The sequence below is a fragment of the Pteropus alecto genome, unplaced genomic scaffold, assembly GCF_000325575.1.
Source record: "Pteropus alecto unplaced genomic scaffold, ASM32557v1 scaffold164, whole genome shotgun sequence".
Classification (NCBI taxonomy): domain Eukaryota; kingdom Metazoa; phylum Chordata; class Mammalia; order Chiroptera; family Pteropodidae; genus Pteropus; species Pteropus alecto.
In genome coordinates this window covers 20205827-20230303 of record NW_006439568.1, presented here as the reverse complement: position 1 = coordinate 20230303, position 24477 = coordinate 20205827, and the positions used below count along the sequence as shown (strand labels likewise).

Here is a 24477-nt window from a genome sequence, read left to right as displayed (position 1 = left end):
AAAAGAGCATTAAAAGTACATTACATAACAAAAAGGAAATTTAGAAAACAATTCCAACTACCGTAACATCAATAATAATAAATACCTAGGAGTAAACATCACCAAGGAGGTGAAAGACCTATACATTGAAAACTACCAAACACAGCTGAAAGAAATTAATGAAGACACAAATAAATGAAAACACATCCTGTGTTTGTGGATCGAAAGACTTAATACTGCTAAGATGTCCATACTACTCAAAGCAGTCTCCAAGTTCATCACAATCCCTATCAAAATCCCAATGGCATTTTTTACAAAAGTAAAAAAATTCATCCTAAAATTCACATGGAATCTCAAGACACCCAGAATTACCAATACAATTTGAAAAAGGTCAAAAAAGAAAATTGGAGGACTCACACTTTGTGAGTTCAAAATATTATTATAAAGCTACTGTAATTAAAATAGCATGGTACTGGCATAAAGACAAATGCACCAAAGGAATGGAACAGACAGCCCAGAAATAAACTCTCGTGTATATATATGGTGAAATGATCTTCGACAAGGATACCAAAACCACTCAATGAGGAAAGGACAGTGCCGGGGAAAACCGGATGGCCATATGCAAAAGAATGACAGTGGACCCTTACCTTAGACCATATACAAAAATAAATTCAAAATGAAAATAAAGACATAAGCATAAGACCTAACACTATAAAATTCCTAGAAGAAAACACAGAGGAAAAGCTTCATGACAGCAGACTTGGCAATGGTCTCTTGGGTATGACACCAAAAGCACAGACAGTAAAAGCAAAAACAGACAAACAGAACTACATCAAACCTGAAAACTTTTACACCTCACAGGACATAAGAGATTGAAAAGGCAACCTATGGAATGTGAGAAAATATTTGCAAATCAGACATCTGATAAGGGGTTAATATCCAGAACATTTAAAGAGCTCCTACACCGGACAACAAAAAGTCCAATAACCCGACTAAAAGGACATGAACAGACATTTCTCCAAAGGTGATACACAAATGGCCAAGCATATGAAGATACATAATGCCATTAACTATCAGAGAAATGCAAGTCGAAATCCCAGTAAGATATCACTTCATACCCATTAGAATGGCTACTATAAAAAAAATAATAAATTACAAGTATTGGCAAGGACATGTACAAATTAGAACCCTCATGCACTGTTGGTGGGATAGTAAAATGGTACAATGCCATGAACACAATGTAGAGATTCCTCAAAAATAAAAAATAGAACTATCATATGACCCAGCAATCCCACTTCTGGATATACATGCCAAAGAATTAAAAGCAGGGTCCTGAAGAGATATTTGCACACCTATGTTGAATAGCAGCACTATTCGCAACAGCTAAGAGGTGGAAGCAACCTAAATGTCCATCAAAGGATGAATGGATAAACAAAATGTGGTACATACAAACATTAGAATACTAGCCTTAAAAAGGAAGGAAATCCTGTCACATGCTATAACATGGATGAACCCTAAGTAAAATCAGCAAGTCACAAAAATACAAATACTGTATTACTCCTGGTATATAAAGTAACTAAAGTAGTCAAATTCATAGAAACAGAAAGTAGAATGGTGGTTGCCAAAGGCTAGGGAAAGGCAGTAAATGGGAGCTGTTTAACAAAGTTTCAGTTTTGCATGACGAAAAAGTTATGTAGATCTGTTAATACTACTGAACTGTACACTTAAAATGGTTAAGATAGTAAATTTTATGTTACGTGTGTTTTAGGAAGATTTTTAAAAAATAGTCATGTTATCAAAGAAGGATATTTTAGAAAGTGGAATGTTTTCAAGTTATGTGCACTGTGACAATCATGCAACTGAAAATAACATAGGATCAATGAAACAAACAGGTATTCAAATCCAATATTAAATCAGTATTTCTACGTCATGGTTTCCTATAAGTTGTTAAAACTAAGTCAGGCAGAACTACTCTTGGAATTTTTAAACATTCAAGAGCTACATTTATTATTTCATCTTGAAAACAGGAAGAACCACACTAAAGGGTCTTAAAAAGATATATTTATGGTGACTGTATGTCCTACTTTGCCTGAGATTGCGCTGGTTTAAGTCTACTATCTGATCCTAGTTACTAATTTCATTCCAAAATGTCCCAGTTTGGACAATAAATTATTTGGCCAACACAGACATAAGGGATGACATATTTTCGCAAAGGAATGCATACCATTTTCCCCCCATCCAAATACGCATCCACCCCCAGGCAGGCCTCACAGGTATCACAAACTCAAATCTCCGTGAGGGATAAACAGATTACATAATTAAGAGAAGTCAACAGGGAAGAGTGAAGAATATCAGCCTATCTAAAACATTCAAATTCACTGCCCGATCACTCCATCAAAACACAAACAGCTGCCAATTTGCAATCTTTGCTACAACAAACCTTCAACTGATGTTAGGTGAAAGACAAATGTCAAAATATCTCTGGCTTGCTTGTTAACCTGAGAGCTACCATGGCGGATACCATGTTTCCCCACTTACACCCACTGTGCCAGGTTTCTGCTATCAGAATCCAAACTACCTACCAGCTCCCTACCTCATTTCCTCCTCAACAGTCCTCTAACCGGCTTGCTTTCTAGAGAAAGAGTAATGTGTCGAGCTAATATACACTAAAAGAGGTTTATCGGCGGTCACAAAAGACAATACTGAAATCAGTGATTTTCTAAATTTATAATTAGTCATACAATTTTTAATATTAAACTCAAAGATACTGGGAACACCATTTTCTACTATCTGTACTTTGCTTATCAAATTAATCCTACAATTTTGATCTCATTATATACAGTATGCAAGGTAGAAGAATGACTTGAAATCAAGTGAGGAAATCACACCTAGTATGAAATTAGTCCACAGTTTGCAAACTTAAAACCCGTGAGCTAAATCTTGTCCATATACCTAGTTGGTTGGTTACTTAATTTAAAAAGTACATACATTGTCAAAAGTAAGGAAAGTCTGAGAAACTGTCACAATCAAGAGGAACCTAAGGAGAAATGATGACTAAGTATAATGGGGTATCCTGGATGGGATCCTGGAACACAAAAAGGACATTAGGAAAAAACTTCAATTAATAACAATGTATTAGTATGTATTAATTGCAAAAAAAAAAATGTACCATGCTAATGTTAGACGTTAATAACAGTAGAAACCAGGTGTGGGGCATATGAGAACTCTCAGTACTAGTTTTGTAATTTTTCTATCAATCTAAAACTGTTCTAAAATGAAAAATTTATTTCAAATAATAGATACAGTCACAGATGCGTGCACGCACACTACTTATATGTATGACTGGCATCTGTGGTCCTGTATACATATGTTTATTTATTTCTATGAAAATATTAATTAGTTCCAACATTTAAATCAGGGATTTCACATAAAAATGCAGGTTTGAAGCTCTTCTTAGGATAAAACAAGGGAGGAAGGAGGGCACAGAGGTATGCATTTGGCATCAGTGACCCTTGTATTCTCCTATGGTAATAATTAGATGATCAGCTGCCTCCTTTAAAAAATGGGGTAGCCACACTACCTACTATCTTACCCACCTAGCCAGCTTCAACTATTTAAATTCCCATGATCTGCTTGTCTTTACATTTCAAATCCTATACTAATTAGCTAAGATTAAATTTCAAAAGAAATATGGTAGTTCAAACCAATGAAAGCAACTTATACCTGTCATCTATTAAGTCCAGTGACAACAAATAACAAAGAGACTTTAGATACTAAGATCTTCATTTCGAACTTACTACTGAACACAAATTTTCTCTTTACCCAATAAATTTGATGTTCTTATCCCTTAACCTGGTTTGAAATGAGTTTAACAAAAATACTTAGGAGATTTCTGAACTATCTCCCAGGACAAATTTGAGTAATTATGAAAGGGATAAAAGAGCAGCAGTTAGAAATCTTTAACACACAAACCTGTCAATTAGTAAAAACATCACAGGGAAAAATGTTAAAAGTCCCATACATTTTGATTGTTACGCATTCCTAAGAATGATCAGTCAAAATAAATGATCAATTCCCAATGATCCATGCTAATAGGGAAAAAAAAGTACCGATTACCCAAAATCTTTCCAATGCAGCTCTCAAATACAGAGACCACTCAAAAAACATTCTCTGATTCGCAACACCTCTCTGAACTCAACCGGAGCAAGCTAGGAATGTGAAGAAAGAGGGTAGAAAACACAGTCTGTGAGGATGACCTCTGTCCTATCTGACTGCATCTGGTAAATCTGTGGGTCAGAATCCCCTTTAAGGACTTGAAATCTGCCTGTCCTAGATCCTCTATTACATGTAATAAATTGCAAACTTCTTTTAAGTTTATTGTAATCAGAACAGAATGGAAAAGAAAACAACACTATACGACTCAAGGGAAAATTATTATGAAAGAAAACATTTTTGACTCTATACACATTTCTTGATTTACGAAATAACTTGATCGCAATTTCACCATCAACAAACTGAAAAGAATTTTCATAGGGTTCAAAAGAAATAATTAGCCTTTAAGTGTTTATACTTTCTGGGCATCTACAAGGCCAGGGAGAGCTAAGCGATGACCAGCAATGACTTGTCAGTGAGCATTGTGACATTTTTCAATACTGTAATAATGAACTCAATGCAAAAGTTTACAGGGTTTGTAAAAGAGAGAGAGAACGAGGGAGGAAAGAAGGGAGAGAAACATGGGTATGAAAAGACATGTGGGCAAAGATGGATAAGGGAGACTCAAAAATTATTGATGCTCTATGTATCTCAAAGTCTTAAAATTAGCCCTAATCTTCTTTGGAGTAGGTCTACAGAGATTGTATTCAAGCTCAAATGCACTATGTTATCGTATTTGTTGCACATTTTATTAGGCAAGTCATGCAACTCCACTGCTCTATTTGAGTCATTCTGTCATACAGTCTATTATAAGTGGCTATATCCAAGCTTTATTTATGATAAGAGGATTCTAATCTAGGACAATTTGAGCAACATAATAAATAACAGTAATGGATTGTAAACTATAAAATAAAATATCCATGAGACCATAACGATATAAGTAACAAAAGAGAAACAGAATACAACAGAATAGGATAGAATAGAACAGAACAGAATAGACTAGAATAAAAAAGAAATGAGTAAGGGAAAGTTCGTCCACAGTTGAATTCCAATTAATAAGTGTAAAAGAAATGGTGAATATTTTTTTAAATCATTATTTGTCCAACATCACAGAAATAATTAAGGCAAAAAAATCATCAGTGAATGCTAAATTCAAGCATAAAAATAAGATATTTACATAGTCACAAACTATCTCCCCACAAAATACATATTAATTACAAAGGGGAAAACAGTAACTTTATAGTTGAGAAAACTGGCGAACACTACCTTAACTAAGTGATCGGGGACATGTAAACACATGATGTTTACATGTCTCATTACATGTCTCATTACAATGAGACATGTAATGAGACATGTAAACATCATGTGCCTCCTGACAGGATGCACTGAGAAGGGCACATCATCACTTCTGTGGTATTCTTGTCCAAAACGCATCACCTGCAATCCCAAATTACCAGCAAGTAATTTTGTGGATAACAACAACCTGATTCTAAAGTTTATGGGGAGAGGAAAAAGACCCAGAAGAGCCAACACAACATTAAAGAAAAACAAAGTTGAGGACTAATGCTACCCAACTTCAAGACTTACTATAAAGATACAGTAATCAAGTCAGTGCGCTACTGGAGAAAAAACAGACAAAAAGACCAATGAACGAAACAGAAAGCCCATTTAAAAATAAACCCCATAAATATAGTCAACTAATCTTTAGCAAAGGGAATATAGTGGAGCAAAGATAGCTTCTTAAATAATGCTGGAATAACTGAACATTCAAATGCAAAAAAAGAATATAGAAACAGACTTGACACTCTTCACAAAAATTAACTCAAAATGGATAATAGACCCAAATGTAAACTGCGAAACTATAAAACTCCTAGAAGATTACACATAAGAAAATCTAGACATCCATGGGCTTGGCAATGACTTTTTATTAGATATGACACCAAAGGCATAATGAAATAAATAACTGATAAATGGACTATATTAACATGAAAAACTTCTGTTCTTTAAAACACTATCAAGAGAATGAAAAGCCAAGCCACGAACTGGGAGAAAATATCTGCAAAAGACATATCTGACAAAAAATTTTATCCAAAATATACAAAGAACTTTTAAAACAACTCGATTAAAAATTGGACCAAAGACTTTAACAGACACCTTACCAAAAAAGATATACAGATGGCAAGTAAGCATATGAAAATATGCTCTACATCACATCATCAGGAAAATGCAATTTAAAACAATGAGACATCACTACAGACCTATTAGAATGACCAAAATCCAGAACACTGACATTACCAAATGCTGGTGATGAGGTGGAGTAATAGGAATTCTCACTCACTGCTGGTGGGAATACAAAATGATACAGCTACTTTGAAAAACAGTTTGCCAGTTTCTTACAAAATTAAACATACTCAACATATGATCCAGCAATTGTGTTCCTTGGTATTTATTCAAAGGAGTTGAAAACTTATGTCTACACAAAACCTTGCACACGATGTGAATAGCAGTTTTATTTATAATGGCCGAAACTTAGAAGCAACCAAGATGTCCTCCAGTAAGTGAATGAATAAATAGTTGTACGTCCAGACAATGGACCATTATTCATCACTAAAAAGAAATGAGCTATCAAGCCAGGAAAAGACATGAAAGAACCTTAAATGCACATTAAATGCACAGTGAAAGAAGCCAATCTGGAAAGACTACATACTGTATGATTCCAACCACATGACATTCTGGAAAAGATAAAACTATGGACACAATAAAAATATCAGTGGTTGCCAGGGATTAGAGGGGAGGGTGGGATAAACAGGCAGAGCACAGAGGATTTTTTGGATAAACTACTCTATATACTATAATGAAGGATGCATGTCATTTTAAATTTGTCCAAAGCACAGAATGTATAATACCTAGAGTGAAACCTAATATAAACTATGGACTCTGAATGATAATGATGTATCCATACAATTATAACAAATGGACCACTGTGGTGGGGGATATTGCAAAGAGACTATATACATGCGTGGGGACAGGGAGTATATGGGAAAACTCTGTACCTTCCTCTCATTTTCGTTGTGAACCTGAAAACTGCTCTAAAAAAAAAATACTTTAAAAAAATGCATCATCAAGAGCAGAACAGTAAATAGTTTATGAGGCTTTGTGGGCTAACCAATCTTTATAGTGACTACTCATCTCTGCCACCTTAGCACAAAAGCAGCCACAGATAGTAAGTAAAATATCAAGCGTGACTGTGTTTCAATAAAAACAGGAGGGGCCAGACAAGCCTGAAGACTGTAGTTTGCTGACCCTTCAACCAAGAAATTTTTATCTTCAAAGAGGGTATAGCTTGACAAAATATGATACATAAGAGTTATTCTTTCTTAAATAAATATAATCAAACATTTTCCAGGTTTATCAAATTAAATGGAAATTTCATTTATTATATATTATTTTTAGAATTATTATAAACTGTTCTTATGTTAGTGTTTTGCATAGGACTATTAAAAGGAGATTCATAACATTTCAATAAAGACCAGAGCTATGTTTCCTATTAATAGTTCTAGCAGAGAATGAGCTAAAGGATGCACTCAACTAAATGGCGTTCCTCTGACCTCAAAATAAACTGGTCCACTAAAAACAAAAAAGGAAAGAAAGTAACCATTTTGGAATCTCAATTTTCATATCTAATGTCACTTAAAAATTTAGTCTCAAAGAAAAAAAAAATTTTTAAACCTTTCTTTTTTCTCTTTATTATTTCCAACAATTTAAATTGCTTCTAGTTATATTTCTCTGATCAGCTCTTGAACACACATGCCAATCTAACTGATTTGGCATTATCGAATTATTAATTCAGTAGCTTCAAGAAAATCGGACTATTCAAGAATCAATACATAAAATGAATAAAATCATCTGGGTTGAAATTTGTATATATCTTTAGTTTGACAGTATATCAACTTTAGATAAAATGGAAGAATTGAATATCTAGTTTGATAGACATTTTATAAATAATTTAAAAAGTAAAAATAAGGTACAAACTTCCAGTTAAATAAACAAGTAATGAGGATGTAATGTACAGCATGGTGACTATAATTAATATTACTGTATTGAATATTTGAAAGTTGCTAACAGAGTATATCTTAAAAGTTCTCATCACAAGTAAAATAATTTATTTTCTACACATGCTAACAGATGTTAACTAGACTTACTGTGATCATTTCACAATATATACAGGAATATCTCAGTTTATTGTGCTTTGCTTTGAGCTTCATAGATATTTCATATTTTACAAACTGAAGGATTTGTGGTAATCCTGTGCTGAAAAGTCTACAGGCATCACGTTTCCAATAGTATTTGCTCATTTCATATCTTACATTTTGGTAATTCTCGCAATATTTCAAACTTTTTCAACATGATTACATTTGTTATGGTGACCTGTAATCAGTGACCCTTGATACTACTATTGTAATTGTTTTGAGGCACCATGAATCCACACCCAAATCCACACCCATATAATATAAGACAGCGAACTTAACTTAAACATATTGTGTATGTTCTGACTGCTCCACCAACCAGACATCCCCCCATATTCCACCCTCTCCTAGGGTCTCCCTATTCCCTGAGATGCAATAATAATGAAATCAGGCCAATTAAGTGTTCAAGTGAAAGGAAGAGTTGCATGTCTCTCACTTTAAATCAAAAGCTAGAAATGATTAAGCTTAGTGAAGAACGCATGCTGAAAGCCAAGACAGGCAGAAAGCTAGGCCTCAGAAAGGTTCTTGAAGGAAATTAAAAGTGCTACTACAGTGACCACACTAATGATAAGAAAGCAAATAGCCTTATTGCTGATATGGAGAAAGTTTTAGTGGTCTGGATAGAAGATCAAACCATCCACAATATTCCCTTAAGCCAAAGCCTAATCCAGAGCAAAGCCAACTCTCTTCAATTCTATGAAGGCTGAGAAAGGTAAGAAAGCTGCAGAAGCAAAGTGTGAAGCTAACAGATGTTGGTTCATGAGATTTAAGGAAAGAAACTGCCTCCATAACAGAAAAATGAAAGGTACAGCAGCAAATGCTGATGTAGAAGCTACTGCAAGTTATCCAGAAGTCCTAGCTAAGATAATGAAAGTGGATATACTAAACAACAGATTTTTAATGTAGACAAAAGAGCCTTCCTTATATTGGAAGAAGATGCCATCTAGGATTTTCAAAATTAGAGAGAAGTCAGTGACTGGCTTCAAAGCTTCAAAGGACAAGCTAATTCTCTTGTTAGAGGCTAATGCAGCTGGTGACTTTAAGTTGAAGCCAGTGCTCATTTACCATTCCGAAAAGCTAGAACCATTGAGAACTAGGCTAAATCTACTCTACCTGTACTCTAAAAAATGGAACAACAAAACCTGGACATTTGTTTACAACATGGTTTACTGAATATAAGCCTATTGTTGAGACCTACTGTTCAGAAAAAAAAGATAATATTCAAAATATTACTGCTCACTGACAATGGACCTGGTCACCCAAGAACTCTGATGAAGATGTGTAACAAAATCCATGCTGTTTTCATGCTTGCTAACACATCTATTCTGTAGCCAATGGATCAATGAGCAATTTTGATGGTCAGGTTTTATTATCTAAGAAAGACATTTTATAAGGCAATAGTTGCCACAGACAGTGATTTCTCGGATGGATCTGGGCGAAGTAAATTAAGAACCTTCTGGAAAGAATTCACCATTCGAAATGCTATTAAGAACAACTGTGATTCATGAGAAGAGGTTGAAATGTCAACATTAACAAGAATCTGGAATTAGTTGATTCCAATCCTCATAGATGACACTGAGGAGGAGTTCACGACTTCACTGCAGGAAGTTAAATACAGATATGGTGGAAACAGCAAAAGAACTAGAAATAGAAGTGGAGCCTAAAGATATTGTGAAGATAACTGAAATGACAACAAAAGATTGAGAATTTTACATAAACTTAGTTGATAAAGCAGTGGAAGGGTTTGAGAGGACTGACTCCAATTTTGAAAAAAGTTCTACTGTAGACAAATGCTATCAAACACCACTGCATGCTGCAGAAAAATCACTGGTGAAAGGAAAGCGTCAATCGACATGTCAAACTTCATTACCCTGATCAATCAGCAGCCATCGACAATCAAGCAAGACCCTCTACCAACAAAAGATTATGACTCATTGAAGGTTCAGATGATGGTTAACATTTTTCAGCAATAGAGTATTTTTAATTAAGGTACATTGTTTTTGTTGGTTTGTTTTAGATAAAATGCTATTGCATATTTAACAAACTACACTATAGTCTAAACATAACTTTTACATGCACTGAGAAACCAAAAATTTCATGTGACTCGCTTTTTTGCGATATTCGCTTTATTGGGGTGTGGAATGAACCCTCAATATCTCCAAAGTATGTCTGTACAAATATCAAATCGTTATGTCACACACCTGAAGCTACCTGTCCAACTATACCTCCATTCTTAAAAAAGGCAAAAATAATTTTATTAAAGGCTGTTAAGGTTTAGTTTACATGAATTTAAAACCTCATTAATTCAGAAAGAACTATCAAATTTGGATACCAAAAAAAAAAAGGTTAGCTTTTTTATTTACCCAAGAATGAGTCACAAAACCAAAGATGATATCGTTGAAATTTTTAAATGACATAAATGACGTGATAAATAATATTATAAACTCATGTGAACATTATATACTTTTATAAAAGGTCAGGAACCTGGGTTAATTGTAATTAGCCTGTGTGGGTCATTTTCATCGTGGTGGCTCACCATGAGCAACATGAGTTCCTGCCCAGAGCTCAGGACTTTCCTCATTCCATCACTAGACAACACTGAAGACGAGCACTCACAGTGAGAGCACTCCCAGAGCAATGGCCCAGGCCAACGGATGCCATCATCTGGTCATAACTCACCCCAGGGTGTTGCCTGCCAGCCTGCCCAGAGTCTCAGAACCTGAGAGAAACCAGGGGGAGTCGCTTGTTCTACCAGGCCTCGATGTCCTCCCTGCTCCCGAGTTGCTGTTCAACTTTGACCTGGGAAAAAACAAGAGGCAGAACAATACAGAACAGTCCCAAACTGCCTAGGAAGGAGCCCGGATTTCCAGGCCTCGCTACTCTGGTAAAATACCAGCCTAAGTATTCTCTGATTAATCCTACTAAAATGTATATTTCACATCAAATTGCAAACCTAACAACTTGCTGCCTCCTAACAACCTGTGGTCCTTTGCTGGTTCAAACTATTTTGGAGGATTAACTACAGATGAATTGTTCTTCAGATATTTTTTAAAAATCATGCTTCCCTTAGAAGCTATCAATTGAAACTCATCACACATTATCTAGCAATCTTTTTTCATGTCATCATTTATAAAGACCAAAAATTTAAAGACCTTGTCATTTTCAAATTTGAGTTACTTGATTTGGAAATATTAAAAAGCGGGAAAAAAAGTGATACAAACAAGTTATTTCGATCAAAGAGCATATCTGAATTGAGACCTACCAAATATGTTTCATTCTGGTAACCTATTTCTGTTAAGTGATCATCAACTCCTCTGCTACTTTTAACACTAATACTTTTAGCTATAAATAATAGTGCTCACATAAAAATTAAAATTAAACTACAAAGTAACCATTTTACTCTATTTTAAGTGTCTCATTTCCTGCAATGCTTTTTTTTTTAACTTGAGGGTTACCAAAATCAAAACACAGGTTTAAAAGAATACCTATTAAGAGCTAAATATTAAATAGAAAGGACATAATGTCTTACCCATCGTTATTATCAGGTTTACCCAATTCCAATCTGTCTGGCTGTACTGAAAAACCAATCCTGCAAACTCTACCATCCTAAAAGCAAAAAAAAATAGAAGAAATTTCCAAAGTAAAAATATGTATTAAAATTTGAATTTATTCAATAAATAAATAAATAAATAAATAATTTTTTGGATTTATTCAACAGATATATAGCTATCACTGTCAAGTCAGAAGACAACAAATAAGCTCCCTTCCAAAAGGGGCTCATGCCTGAGTTGGGGAAATATGTCTTACATACATTATCAAGAAGTCAATAAAAATAATTTAAAATATTTCAATCTAACAGAATTCAAAATAAGAAAATGACTGTATATCAAAAACTTCTCTATTCTGTTACTAATTAGTTTCAAGCTCTAGCAAATTATTTAAGCTTTCTCTGAGCCAGAGAAATTTACACAATAAGGAAATGGTACTGAGTGATCTCTGAAATAACTCTTACAAGAAATTGCTATTTTCCATGGCTAAAAAGAAAGAAACCTGATGATGCACAGTTGTATTTTAATTATTTATACTCATTTCTCTACCTTATAGTAAACAATTTACCTCAAGAAGAAAGGCAGCATGATTTGGTCCCACCACACACTGTTTAATAGTAGCCTGTTCCAATACATTCAAAGGGGGGTGGCTGGTGAATAAAAAAAAGGTAAGTAAAATTACTTTTTAAATGGTAAATATATCATCCAATTAACAACAACAACAAAAAAGATAGCTGGCAAACCCTGTTTTAAAAAACTAATATTTACATATTATAAAGCAATAATTGAAAAACAGTAATTATGATATCCCCATTAGAGCTCCATGGTAGGCCACATTTTTAAAAGACCAGTATGAACAGAAGCTATAATTCAAGTGAACCCAACTCATAAAAAGTTGATAGTGAAGTATTCCTAATAGCTGTTCCCTAAATATGAGGTTTTTCTCTAATAAAGAAATATCATGCTTTTCAGAAAATTTTAAATATCTTACAACTCTTACCTGTTTAAATTATATTTGTTCAATTTCTCTGAAACTTCCCGTAACCTTTAAACACAAAACAAAACATGACTAAACAACATGTACAGATCCTTTGTAAACAAAATAGTTCTGATAGGTACTTGTACCATTATTTTAGTAAATCTGCTATGGCAAGAATGTTTTTTATGTTGTCTTTGATTTTTGTCCCCCCAAAAATCACAAGTCAACTCTACTATTCCCTTCTCTCGCCACCTCATTAGCAAAGTCAATGATAACAACATTAATTCCATTTTATAGATGAGGAAACTGAGGCTTCTAGAGTTGATATAACAGTAAGTGGCAGTAGAGCGGGATACTAGAACCAATGCCCAAATGAAAGCCAGTTTTTAAACACTGTGCTAAACATGTCAAAAGAGACTGTTGAATGTACATGTATATAATGAAATATGTGAGAAGCACAAATCTATTAAGATTTACTATAATGGGGCAGAAAAAGTCCAAAAGCTTTAAGGCATAGTCTCAAGTTCCTGAAGGGCCTTATGACACAAAACTGTACTAATTAAAACCTGAATGTCCATATCTATAAAACAAGTATAATACCTCCTATATTTAAGAGTACTGAATATTCTTAGAAAAATCTTAAAGGACTGCATTAAAAAAATATATCAACTCATAGTATCTATTACGATTTTGCTGTTTTTCTCAAAGAAACAGCCTTGAATTAATATAAAATATTGCTGATACCTTTTAAACACCTGTCAACCTAAAGAAGTCAACTTATAATGTAAGGATGTAATAAAATGTAGAATGTTAAGAGCTGCCTGGTCTTTCCAAACATTTTCAGAAATAATTCTCTTAAAAATAAACAGAATTTTAGAATGCAATGGGGGATGGGGACAGTAAATAGGAAATTCCATGAGTTTTGCTCTCTAAAATGTGACAAAAATACATAAATCAAATTTTAATCATTTGTACTAAGCTGAAAAGTAGAATACATCCTCAATTACAAATCGCACCTTAAAAGCCAGTTTAGGATTAAAGAGCTGCCACAAATCATATAATGGGCAAATAATCTAATTATTTCAATAAGAGATTCTAGTAGGTGCCAGCTGTCCCTCAATTTTACTTTACCCCAGTAGTTCTATCCTCTGTCCAATGCTGAAGAGCATCTTTCAAACATAAAATACATACAGTAACTATCCAACACCAAATCGTATTCCTAAGAATAATTTTTAAATGGTATAATTTCTTTTCCAAAAAGTAGAGATGGTGACTTCATTCTCACTCCCAAAGAAATAGTATCTGATCATGTGTGACTTGGCTTCCAAGAAAACATTTCCTTTTTGTAGTATAGTGCTACAACTATTTTCTTTAACAAAAATGTGTTTTCATAGGTACTAGAGACCACCAAGCTTTTTCACCAAACCCTAGTTTCCTCATTTAGAAGGCACACTTTTGTGTCCCAAGACAAAATACCATAAGAGTAATGCACTGGAACCCTTATGAGCTCTGAGAGAAGGCTGACTAAAACATGGGGAGAAAGTAAACAGGAAGGCTCCATTCTGGGCAACAACAGTCTCCATGAGACCGAGAGTGGAGGCAGGGGCTCTCAACCGCCTCCGCCCACATTTACTGTAAGTAATTTACAAAACTTTTCACCCAACTAGAGCCCGAATATGAAAAACAGCTAAGAAAGGTTTTACTTCTCAAAAACCATAGTAGTGACACTTTTCAAAGGTATTTATTACTAGCTTAAACTAAACCCGCTCGTTTCCACTCCTTTTTTCTTAGCTCACCATTGTCCCTAGAGTCTTCACAAAGTATACAATATGTGGGAGGGGAGACAAAATTTGCCAGAGCCTTTTCAAAGCTGGACAATAACTGAGATTAAGAATTAAATGCTCTTTTTATGGTTCCAAATGTCATTCCAGGTAGACGACATTTATAAAACTAAAATAGGCATTGGGGACATGAAAATGATAGAAAATATTTAATAACAGGAGCTCAGAATTTCAAGATACTACGGACATAGAGGAAACATTACTGCCATCAATGAAATTTTCCAATCTTAAAAATCATGGTGGACTCCTAACCACATCTGAAAAGTAACACACATCTGTATTGGAAACGATACCCACAGGATAGCAAGTAATCTGGGATTATTTCTAGCTCACCTACTACTAACTGCGCTCATTTAAACCCATTAGGTCTCAAGTTCTCACTTATGTGAAGACGAATAGTCATCTCTGGTTCTTTCAGTCCTAAAATTCTTATAAATACATGAAAAGCAATGTCTCAGTAGAGGAAATATACATACGCGCAATGTTTTTTGTGATAACAGCACTTCCTGTCATACTCAATTTCATCTTACTCATCTGAAACTTTCACATACAAATTGATTTTACATGGATATCAATTTTTTTTTTCTTAAATTCAATCCCAAGTTTATATAAAAATGTGTCATTGTACCAAATCTGAAGGCAGTTATCACGACTAAATTGGCCACTTACACGTTCGTTTACATGGATCCCAGATAATAATATGACAAAGAAACGTTCAAGCAAAAAAAAAGAAAGAAACTATAAAATAAGCATTTAGTTTCCTTTTGCATTTCTTCAGCAGACATGCAAATCACAGAATCACTGCAGGTCAACAATCACATTCATTTAAATTTGATAAATTACTAAATGTTTCTATGTAATTATTAGGCCTGTCTACTTTAAAGAGTTTTTCTCTAAAAGTTTATAATGCTTACAGTTACTAACTACACTTCCTCTCACAGCAACATTAACAAGTTTTCCCTATTTTTAAAATAAAAGGAAAACCACCCTATAGCTCACCAAATTCCACTTCGGAATAAATTTTGACATGTGGTTGTGATGGAAAACAATTTTAAGAGTAGAATATAACTACAAAATAACCTCATAACTCAGTATTTAATCTCATCTAGGAAAAAAAAGAAAAGCCTTTTGTGAAGTGGCTGTAACAATGGATAGGTTAGCAATAAGCTTCTGACAATCCTTAGTACTCCTACACCTAAGATTTATTCTATATTCCGATTCAATAACCTACTTTATTTCTTTAAATTTATAGACATTTTACAGATCTGGAGGCTGGAATTTTTTTAAAAAGCACCAAGGTAAAGTAACAGCAAACTGCTGTCAGTAGACAGACAAGAAATCAAAGTATAACAGTACTTCCTAGAAATTAACATATTTCATTGCTGCCCTTAAAATCTCCTATAACTTCAGCCTCATTTTCTCGATATATAACATTATAATTTTAAAGATAATTCATCTCACTACCACTACTCAACTGGCAACAGCACTTAGTGCAGTTTCTTCAATTTTATAATTAATTCTCTGCCTACTCCTTCCCTGCCATCTAACACACCTGCATGCTGACACACACCTGCCCCTGAACTGAATGAAACCTGATGCATTTCTAGCTGGACTTCTAAAACTAAAAAATGTCAATATATTTAGATCCCTAAAAGGCTTCATTTCTCCAGGAAAGAAAAATATTCCTAACATCCCACATTCTACAAGATGATGGCTTTCATGTCCGGAATTGTAAGACAAAGTACATACATCACTCATGTTTCACGTGTATCTGCAATCACCTTAATGGTGGCAAGCGGTATAATCTGCCACCAGAATACTTCCTCCAGTCTTCACCGCTAGTTATTTCTGGCCCAGCTCAAGTACAATCTCCGCCATGAACCCTCCCGGAAGTCCTCACTTCCTCCCTTCAGAAGCCTCCAGCTTCTGCCTCATACAGGACCTTCACTGTCTGCTTTACATTCTAGTCATCTGTGTTTCTGTCTGAACTGGCTTTACAGACTCCAAGCAAACACAGGCTAAAACTTCTCAAGTCTGTCCTCGCTCTTCCATATCTTAGATAGAGTTCCAACAGTAAAAATGCGTACAATGATACTATGAGACACAATCCATTTAAAGGCAGAAAAGGTTCCTGATCTTAATCTCAACAAAACTAACTCCCCAGGTCTTCCATCTCAAATTAAAGTTTAGAATAAGCAAGAAAAGTGTGACTATTTAAATTTAAAATAGTTGGCCATAGAACTCTTAAAAGCAGACCAGATGACATACAGAAAACATTTAGTAACTCAGTGTTTACCCAATAATCATATAAGTAAACTGCCTTTAAAGTGACCTCACTCCAACCTTCAGATATCTATCCAGAATAAAACTTACATACCCATGTAATTTTATTTTGGAGTAAAGAGCTTAGTAATTCATACAAAAAAAACAACAGCCAACAGTCAGTAAAGGTCACCTACACTAAATCAGACTCCCACAGAAAATGTCTTAAAGCTCACCTCTTTCCATGTCAGAAAGGCAGGCATTGTCAAAATGCAAATGAAGTACATTAAAAACCTATATCCAGATATTTTATTGCAGAAAAATACTCTAGGAATATTTATTAAATTCCTCCCAAAGCAAATCCTCTAAATCTTAAAGCCTAAAACTCAAGAAGAAATAAAGTTGCACTTTTTTGGGGGTGGGGGTGGGGGGCTGTATGTTACTAGACAGATGGCTCTATAGGAGACAGACTCCATCTGCAACCACAGAACATGTCTTTCCACTGTCTCATCACGCACCCTCCTGAGTGCAGGCCGTCAGTCCTTGACTTTCACACGTTGTCCTTTTACACAATTCTTATACCATACTAAACACTGCTACCTCTGAACTGCTTCTCTGCATGCCAACTGTTCACATTATCACTGATTTCAATAAATTAAAACTATCACATGGTGGTCCCACCTGTCAGCCACTGTAACTGGGGGGGCAGAAGGAAGGGGGAGCAGGATTGTAACTATGCTTCAGGCAGAGTTGCAGTAGCATTTTGAGATAGTCATTTACTTGTGCCAGCATCAGCTATCTTATTCAATCCAGTCCAAAGGACATCCAACCCCAAACCCCTTTTCACACAGCCCTGAGCAAGCCAATGGCAAACCATCAAGCGTGCTCATAGGGGAGATCCTTTAAGGGATTTGGGTGCAAGATAGAGGGGCTCAACTGCGTCTTCCTGCTGCATTGTGAATGTTTTGTGTGAAGGGGATAAAGCCTTCCCCCTCATCCACCCACCCATGTTGTGACTTAAATATTAAGAGCTACCTTGACCCATGGGTCTAAGGATGGCAGGGAAGAGCCTGGAAGGATTAGAATTGCCTTGGCCCAAGCGAGAAGCACCAGCGCATTAGGGACAACTGTCTTTGTCTCTGTGATCATGAAAGACTCTCACTGTATGTCTGAAATCTGACTTCAAGACATTCAAGTTCAGATACGTTTTTCTTAGTTGTATGTGAATGTTTATAGCAACTTTACTCATAACAACCAAAACCTGGAAATGAGTCAGATGTCCTCAAGTGAGCAAATGGTTAAGCAAACTGTGATACATTCACCAGGGACCACTACTCAATAACAAAAAAATAAACTATGAATACATCCAACAACCTGGATGAGTCTCCAGAGAATTACGCTGAATGAAAAAAACGAATCCTAAAAGGTTACATACTATATGATTCCAATTATATAACATCTCTGAACTGAGAAAACTGCAGAAATGAAGAACAGATTAATGGTTGCCAAGGGTTAAGGAGGGTTGGCGGGTGGGAGAGAAGTGGGTACAGCTATAAAAGGGCAACATGAGGGTCCCTTGCAGATAGAAATGTTCTGTATCTTGGTTGTGATACTGTATTAGTTTTGAGTTACAAACACAGTGAATTTGTAATTCCATCATTCCTTGTATATTTATGACCTGTCATCCTATTTAAAAATTTAAAAACTTCCCTTTTTCTTCTCATGCTCTTTTATTTTTATTTTTTTGAAATCATCAAGATCCATAGATTTTTCCTTATTTGGAACTGAAATTAGCCAGTAGGAGCCCCTGCAACCTGGTTTGTGTCTTTCGACATAATTCCGTAAGTCTTTGAGGGCTTCCTTGCTTTACATCCTAAATATTCCTGAAAATCCTTCGGATTGTCCATATTTGTTCACTAATCAGTTCTCTTCCTCTGAGTTACTGGCAATCATGGCTGCTGGAAAGGAATAAAGGGGGTGAAGGGTGCGGCCTCTTGAATTACTTCATATAGGTACACCTGAACACTCCCAACCAAGAGAAGATATTTCTCTTTATTGCCATTGTGCATTAGTTCCAAATAAATATTATTCTGCTCATTATCTTGATGTCTGGGAACCTGTATTATAGAAAAATACTTCATCGAACTTAATTATAGCATTCTTTTCATTATAGCTACATAGTTTGTTTTGAGGTAGCAAGCTACAAATTTTTGTACAATGTTGTTTATAGATATGTGAATGAAAAAATTATTGTAATGCTGCAAACTGATCTTAGGCATAAAATGTCTGCAGTTCTTTACTCGAATAGTCAGGGAGCCAACCACAGACCCCAAGGGCATCAAATTTGGTGTCTCAGGTGTTACTTCCAGATCTTTACTTTCAGCATGCACTTAAGATAACACTGATGTTGATCATTTCTGAAGTTTCCAAAAGCCAGTGTGTTATCACTTTATGCATTACTCTTATTATATAATGGGTGTTATTATTTATTACAATTAGTTTCAAGTATACAGTACATTGGTTAGACATCTATGTAGATCATAAAATGATCCCAATTGTTCCCTCCACCTAGCCAACGTATTAATAATGCTAACTGCATTCCCTATGCTGTGCTCCCCATCCCCGTGACCATTCATCAGCTACTAATTTGTACTTCTTTAACCCTTCACTCCATTCTCCCAGCTCACCACCCCCTCTACGTCTGTCACCAAATTGTCCACTATATTTGTGAGTCTGTTTTTGATTAGTTTGTTCTTTTTATTCCTTAGATTCTGCATATAAGTGAAATCATATAGTGTTTATCTTTCTCTGTCAGACTTAAACACCTTCTAAGTTCATCAAAGCAATATCTTTTTCCATCCTCTTCCTTTTAGTCTGTGTGTGTCTTTTAATCTGAAGTGAGTCTCTTGTAGGCAGCACGTAGGGGTCTTGTTTTCTTATCCATTCATCCACTCTATCTTTTAGTTGGGGCACTTAATTCCTTTCCATGTAAGGTACTTATTGATAGGAATGTAGTTGTTACCATTCTGTATTCTTGTTTTTAATACACGCTTTTTCCTCTTAAAGAAGTCCCTCCAACATTTCCTGGAATACTGTCTTGGTAGTGATAAATTCCGTTAGCTTATTTTTGTCTGGGAAACTCTTTATCTGTCCTTCAACTCCAAATGATAGCTTTGTTGGATAAAGTATTCTTGGTTGTAGATCTTGGGTCTTCATCCTGTTGAATATTCTTTGCCAAACCCTTTTGTTCTGCATAGTTTCTTTTGAGAAATCAGCTGCCAGTTGTATGAATGTTCCCTTATAAGTAACCTTTTCTCTTGCTGATTTTAATATTCTTTCTTTGTATTTAACCTCTGGCATTTTAATTATGATGTCTTGGTGTGGGCCTCTTTGGATCCCTGATTTTTGGAATCTCTGAGCTTCCTGGGGTTTTATGTCCATTTCCTTTACTAGGTTAGTAAGGTTTTCCATCATTATTTCTTCAAACAGCTGTTCAACATCTTGTTTTCCTTCAATTACGCCAGACAGATTTAGACCCTTAATAGTGTCCCATATGCTTCTTAAATTATTTTTATAGTCTTGGCATCTTTTTTTCTTGCTATTCTGATTGAGTGTCCTAGGCTTTCCCGTCCTCTAGATTGGACATTTGATCCTTTTCTTTATTCACTGTTTATTCCTTTGTTTATTCCATTTAATATACTTATCATCTTAGATAATGTGTTCTTCATTTCAGACTGGTTCCCTTTTATAATTTCCATTGTCATTTTTATTTTTTTAAATCTCTTTGTTGAAGTTTTCACTGAATTTAACCAATAGTTCATTGAGCATCTTTATAACCAGTGTTTTGAACTCTGCAACTGTTAGATTATTTGACTCCATTTTATCTGGATCTCTGTTCTCTTCTCTCTTATGGTTTCTGCTTCTTTGTCTTCCTATTTTGGCTGCCTTTCTGTGTCTGTTTCTATGTACTAAGCAAAGCTCCTAAATCTCCTAGTCTTGTTAGTGTGGCTTTGTGAAGTAGGATGTCCAGTGGCACAGTCCTGAGAGGGGTTCAGCTGCAGGCCAAATTTAGCCCAAGCTTCTGCCCCCTGGGGCCACCTGTTTTTTTTCTTAGCCCAGGCCTCTGGCCTCCAGGGCCACCTGTCAAGATTCAGCAAGCAATCCACAGATGCTGTGCTTACAGCTGCCTCAAAGGCACTGCTCAGCAAAGAGCACCTGACTCACTGAGGATACACTTGGATGTGGCTTGGGTGGGGCCTCAAGTTGGGGGAGGCGTGGTTTCAGGGAATCCTCTGGGCAGAGCGACTTGTTATCCAGTTTGATGACATCATGGCTATGGGGTGGGGGAGGACTCAACAGGGAATAATGGACACCACCAGTACTTCTGTGCAGAGTGAGTCTCGTCTCAACCTTCACTCAGACAATGTCTCCCTGTAAGTCCCTGGTGCCCGCTGCATGCAGCCGAATCAGCACTGGTGCTCAGAGCAAGCAGGTCCGTCACAGCAAAAATCTGCTCACGGACATGGCCCCTTTAAGAGGCGTCTGCCGCTGCCAGAGCCTCAGTCTTAGCTGCTCCAGACTGGGCAGCCCTGCATCCTCGCCCCGTCCTATCTTCTGCCGTTGCAGGGTGCTTTCTTGGATTTCTCCCTAGTTGTATGGCTTGTTCATCTAGATCCCAGGTGATTTTTCCTTGCTGCCGCTCCTTGTTTCCATCACAACTTTGATTTGGTCACCAGAGGGATGAACAGAGCCTCTATCATCTACGCCATTTTGGCTGCCCCTCTCTAGGTGCATATTTTTGAACTCCCTAAAAATTCTTTCAATCTTCTCAATAGTTTCCCTTCTTAATCCCTCATAATGTACTTTAATGATTCTCAGGACCTTTGATCTTAGGACCACTTTACACTTAAAAATTATTGAGGAAAAGCTTTTGTTACTGTGGGTTACATCCACTGACATTTATAATATTAAAGCAAAAACCAAAATAATGTTTGAATATTTATTTTAAAAATAATAAACTCATTACATATTAACATAAATTATTTTATGAAAAACAACTCCTTCCCAACAATACTTGTGATGGGAGACTGTTTATATTTTGGTGGACCCCTTTATTATCAAGCTTAATATAAGACAGATTCTCAGATCTGCTTTTGGAGTCACTACGTCACTGTATATTGTTTTGGTTAAAATATGTGAAGAAAAGCTGGACTTATGTAGATAAGTTATTGGGAAAAAAGGAATATTTTAATACCTTTTTCAGACTGTTGTAGGTATTCTTCTTTGATATCGCACCAAAATTCAACAAGTTTCTTAAAGGTTGGGAACAATGTGGAATCTAAAATATATCAATAAACTGAAAAAATCTTTTGCCCATTCATGAATCTGTAACATCATGCACTGGTCATGTGGAAAATACTGGTTTATTGACCAACCAGACCTTCAAAACCACATCTGTTCAAATTGCTATCAATTTAAAGTGTCAAACTCAGAGTGATATAGATACAAATTTCCCAAAATTCTAATTTTTACTTGAAAGCTCAATTTTACCACTGGCAGCAAATAGCTTCAGTTGTCTTCCTTGAAGTAACAGGCTTACTTTGTTCATTTTCGAGCAGACATCAAATACCCATAATCTGAATAACCATAAAAATAAAAAATGATGTTCCATGAGGAAAATAGCTAGTTCAACTTGCAACTAAAATAACTGCAAAAATGTTTTTACTTAACACAATCAATGTTCTTCTCATTTTATCACACTGAATATTAAAATGACATCTATACAAACATTAAGATTTAATAAAATAATTTTTACTGTTTCATCAAGGACCCCCTTAGGTAAAACTGTTTCCCCCCACCACACGAGTGCAGAAAAAAGTGAAGAATACAATCATTTTCAGTAGCTTGGTGCCAATACTTTGATTTGTGCTAAGAAACTGGTATTTTATTGCTTTTGAACAATAGCGCAAACTGTTCAAAATAGTGAAAAAGACAAATAAGTCTCAGTATTGTTGTGAAGACAGTTTTGACCTCAGAGCCCCCTAAAAGGGTCCTGGGGATCCCCCAAGTCCATAGATCGCACACTCTGAAAACTGCTATGGTCTATTTTAAAATCTCAGTACCATTAAAGTAAGCAATTACTAAATCGATGTTAGGAAAAACTAATTGCTCATTCTTACTAAAACAGCCACAAATGTCTACCAAAATAACCCAATTATGTACTTTAACAATACTTTTTAAATAATGGATAATCTGTGACGGTACAACAAAACCCAACAAGTGATAGTTTCTTAAAGGTTGGTTGCCATGTAGAATCTGAAACCCTATCAATGAACTTTTCACACTGTTATACAAAATCCACAGTCTATCTTGCACTCTGAATAAATCATTTACCCATGCGTGATTCTATTTAGATACAAAATGGCACAGCAAAGTACCTAAAGCATATTAAAATTTTGAGTACTGCCTCCCTGATAATATTAAACTCCCATGAGGCACTAAGTGTCTATCATTGACTTGCCAGGGATTTTCAATAGAGGAGGAAGAGGCGATAGGGGCAAGGATTTGCAACAACCTCTTTAAAGACTTATATGCAAAAGCTACAGTCAATTACTAAAAGCAGCAGCTGCCCAGCCTACATACGGACACATAATATTAAATCAAATGGCTTTTAATTTTTGAAAAGATTTTTAAAGATTCCTGGCTAACTTTTAAAATAAAAATATTTCACGTAAAATTTCAGATTTCCAGCTTGTCTTGTAAAATGAGATCTAGCAACACAGCTTATATTCCCTAGTGGTGCCTAGAGGTGCCCTTACCTACCTAGCACCTGTCGGCATTTGGGTTTGAGACAAGGACACAGAGGATTCCTCCTTACTCCCTCTGAAAAAGGATACTTTCTGGGTGAAGAGTAATCTGATCATAGTTTTATGGTTCAAATCTCAGCGTGTACATTAATCCGTAATATATCTTTGCTCAGACATAAGTCTGAACCACATTTTATTTCTTTAAATTTGACTTGACAATTTCTCAAATAGCAGCCTGACTTTACTCACTTTTTGCCTAGCCAAAGAAAACTATGCCAAGAAGCAAACATCTGACTTTTCTCTTAAAAGACCCCAAATCACACAAATGACAGCTTTTTTAGAGGAAAAATTTTGTCAGCTTCCTGAATGACAGTTATAGGCAGGACTTACACATACTTTATGCTTATGGAGATGACGAATATCCCTTTATATAATGCGTTCACTTTAAATGATACAAGACATTCATCTTCAAGGTGCATTCAAGACTAAAAAGAAAAGCTTCTAAATAATTACAAATTCATAAAGTAATATAAAATTTTGTAAACAGGAAATTCTTTTAACTATTCCCTCAAATAGTTTTCAGTCGAAATTGTTAAAAGATTTCTATAAAACTAAGATAAGAAAATTCATGTAACAGAAACACTGTAAACTAGCAGAAAAAAA

The 24477-nt window shown here is 35.4% G+C and overlaps 1 protein-coding gene across 1 annotated transcript in view; it reads right to left on the bottom strand.

Annotated features, from left to right (window-relative positions):
* Positions 1 to 14488, bottom strand: part of UBR5 (ubiquitin protein ligase E3 component n-recognin 5) — an 88272-nt gene extending 73784 nt beyond the window's left edge. Inside the window, exons 1-5 of the mRNA XM_025050069.1 lie at positions 14382 to 14488; positions 12927 to 12971; positions 12495 to 12576; positions 11908 to 11984; positions 11058 to 11177 (exon numbers count right to left, since the gene is read on the bottom strand). Coding sequence (XP_024905837.1) covers positions 11058 to 11177; positions 11908 to 11984; positions 12495 to 12576; positions 12927 to 12971; positions 14382 to 14488 — 431 coding nt within the window. The remainder of the gene's footprint in view (positions 1 to 11057; positions 11178 to 11907; positions 11985 to 12494; positions 12577 to 12926; positions 12972 to 14381) is intronic.
* Positions 14489 to 24477: the final 9989 nt, after the last annotated feature.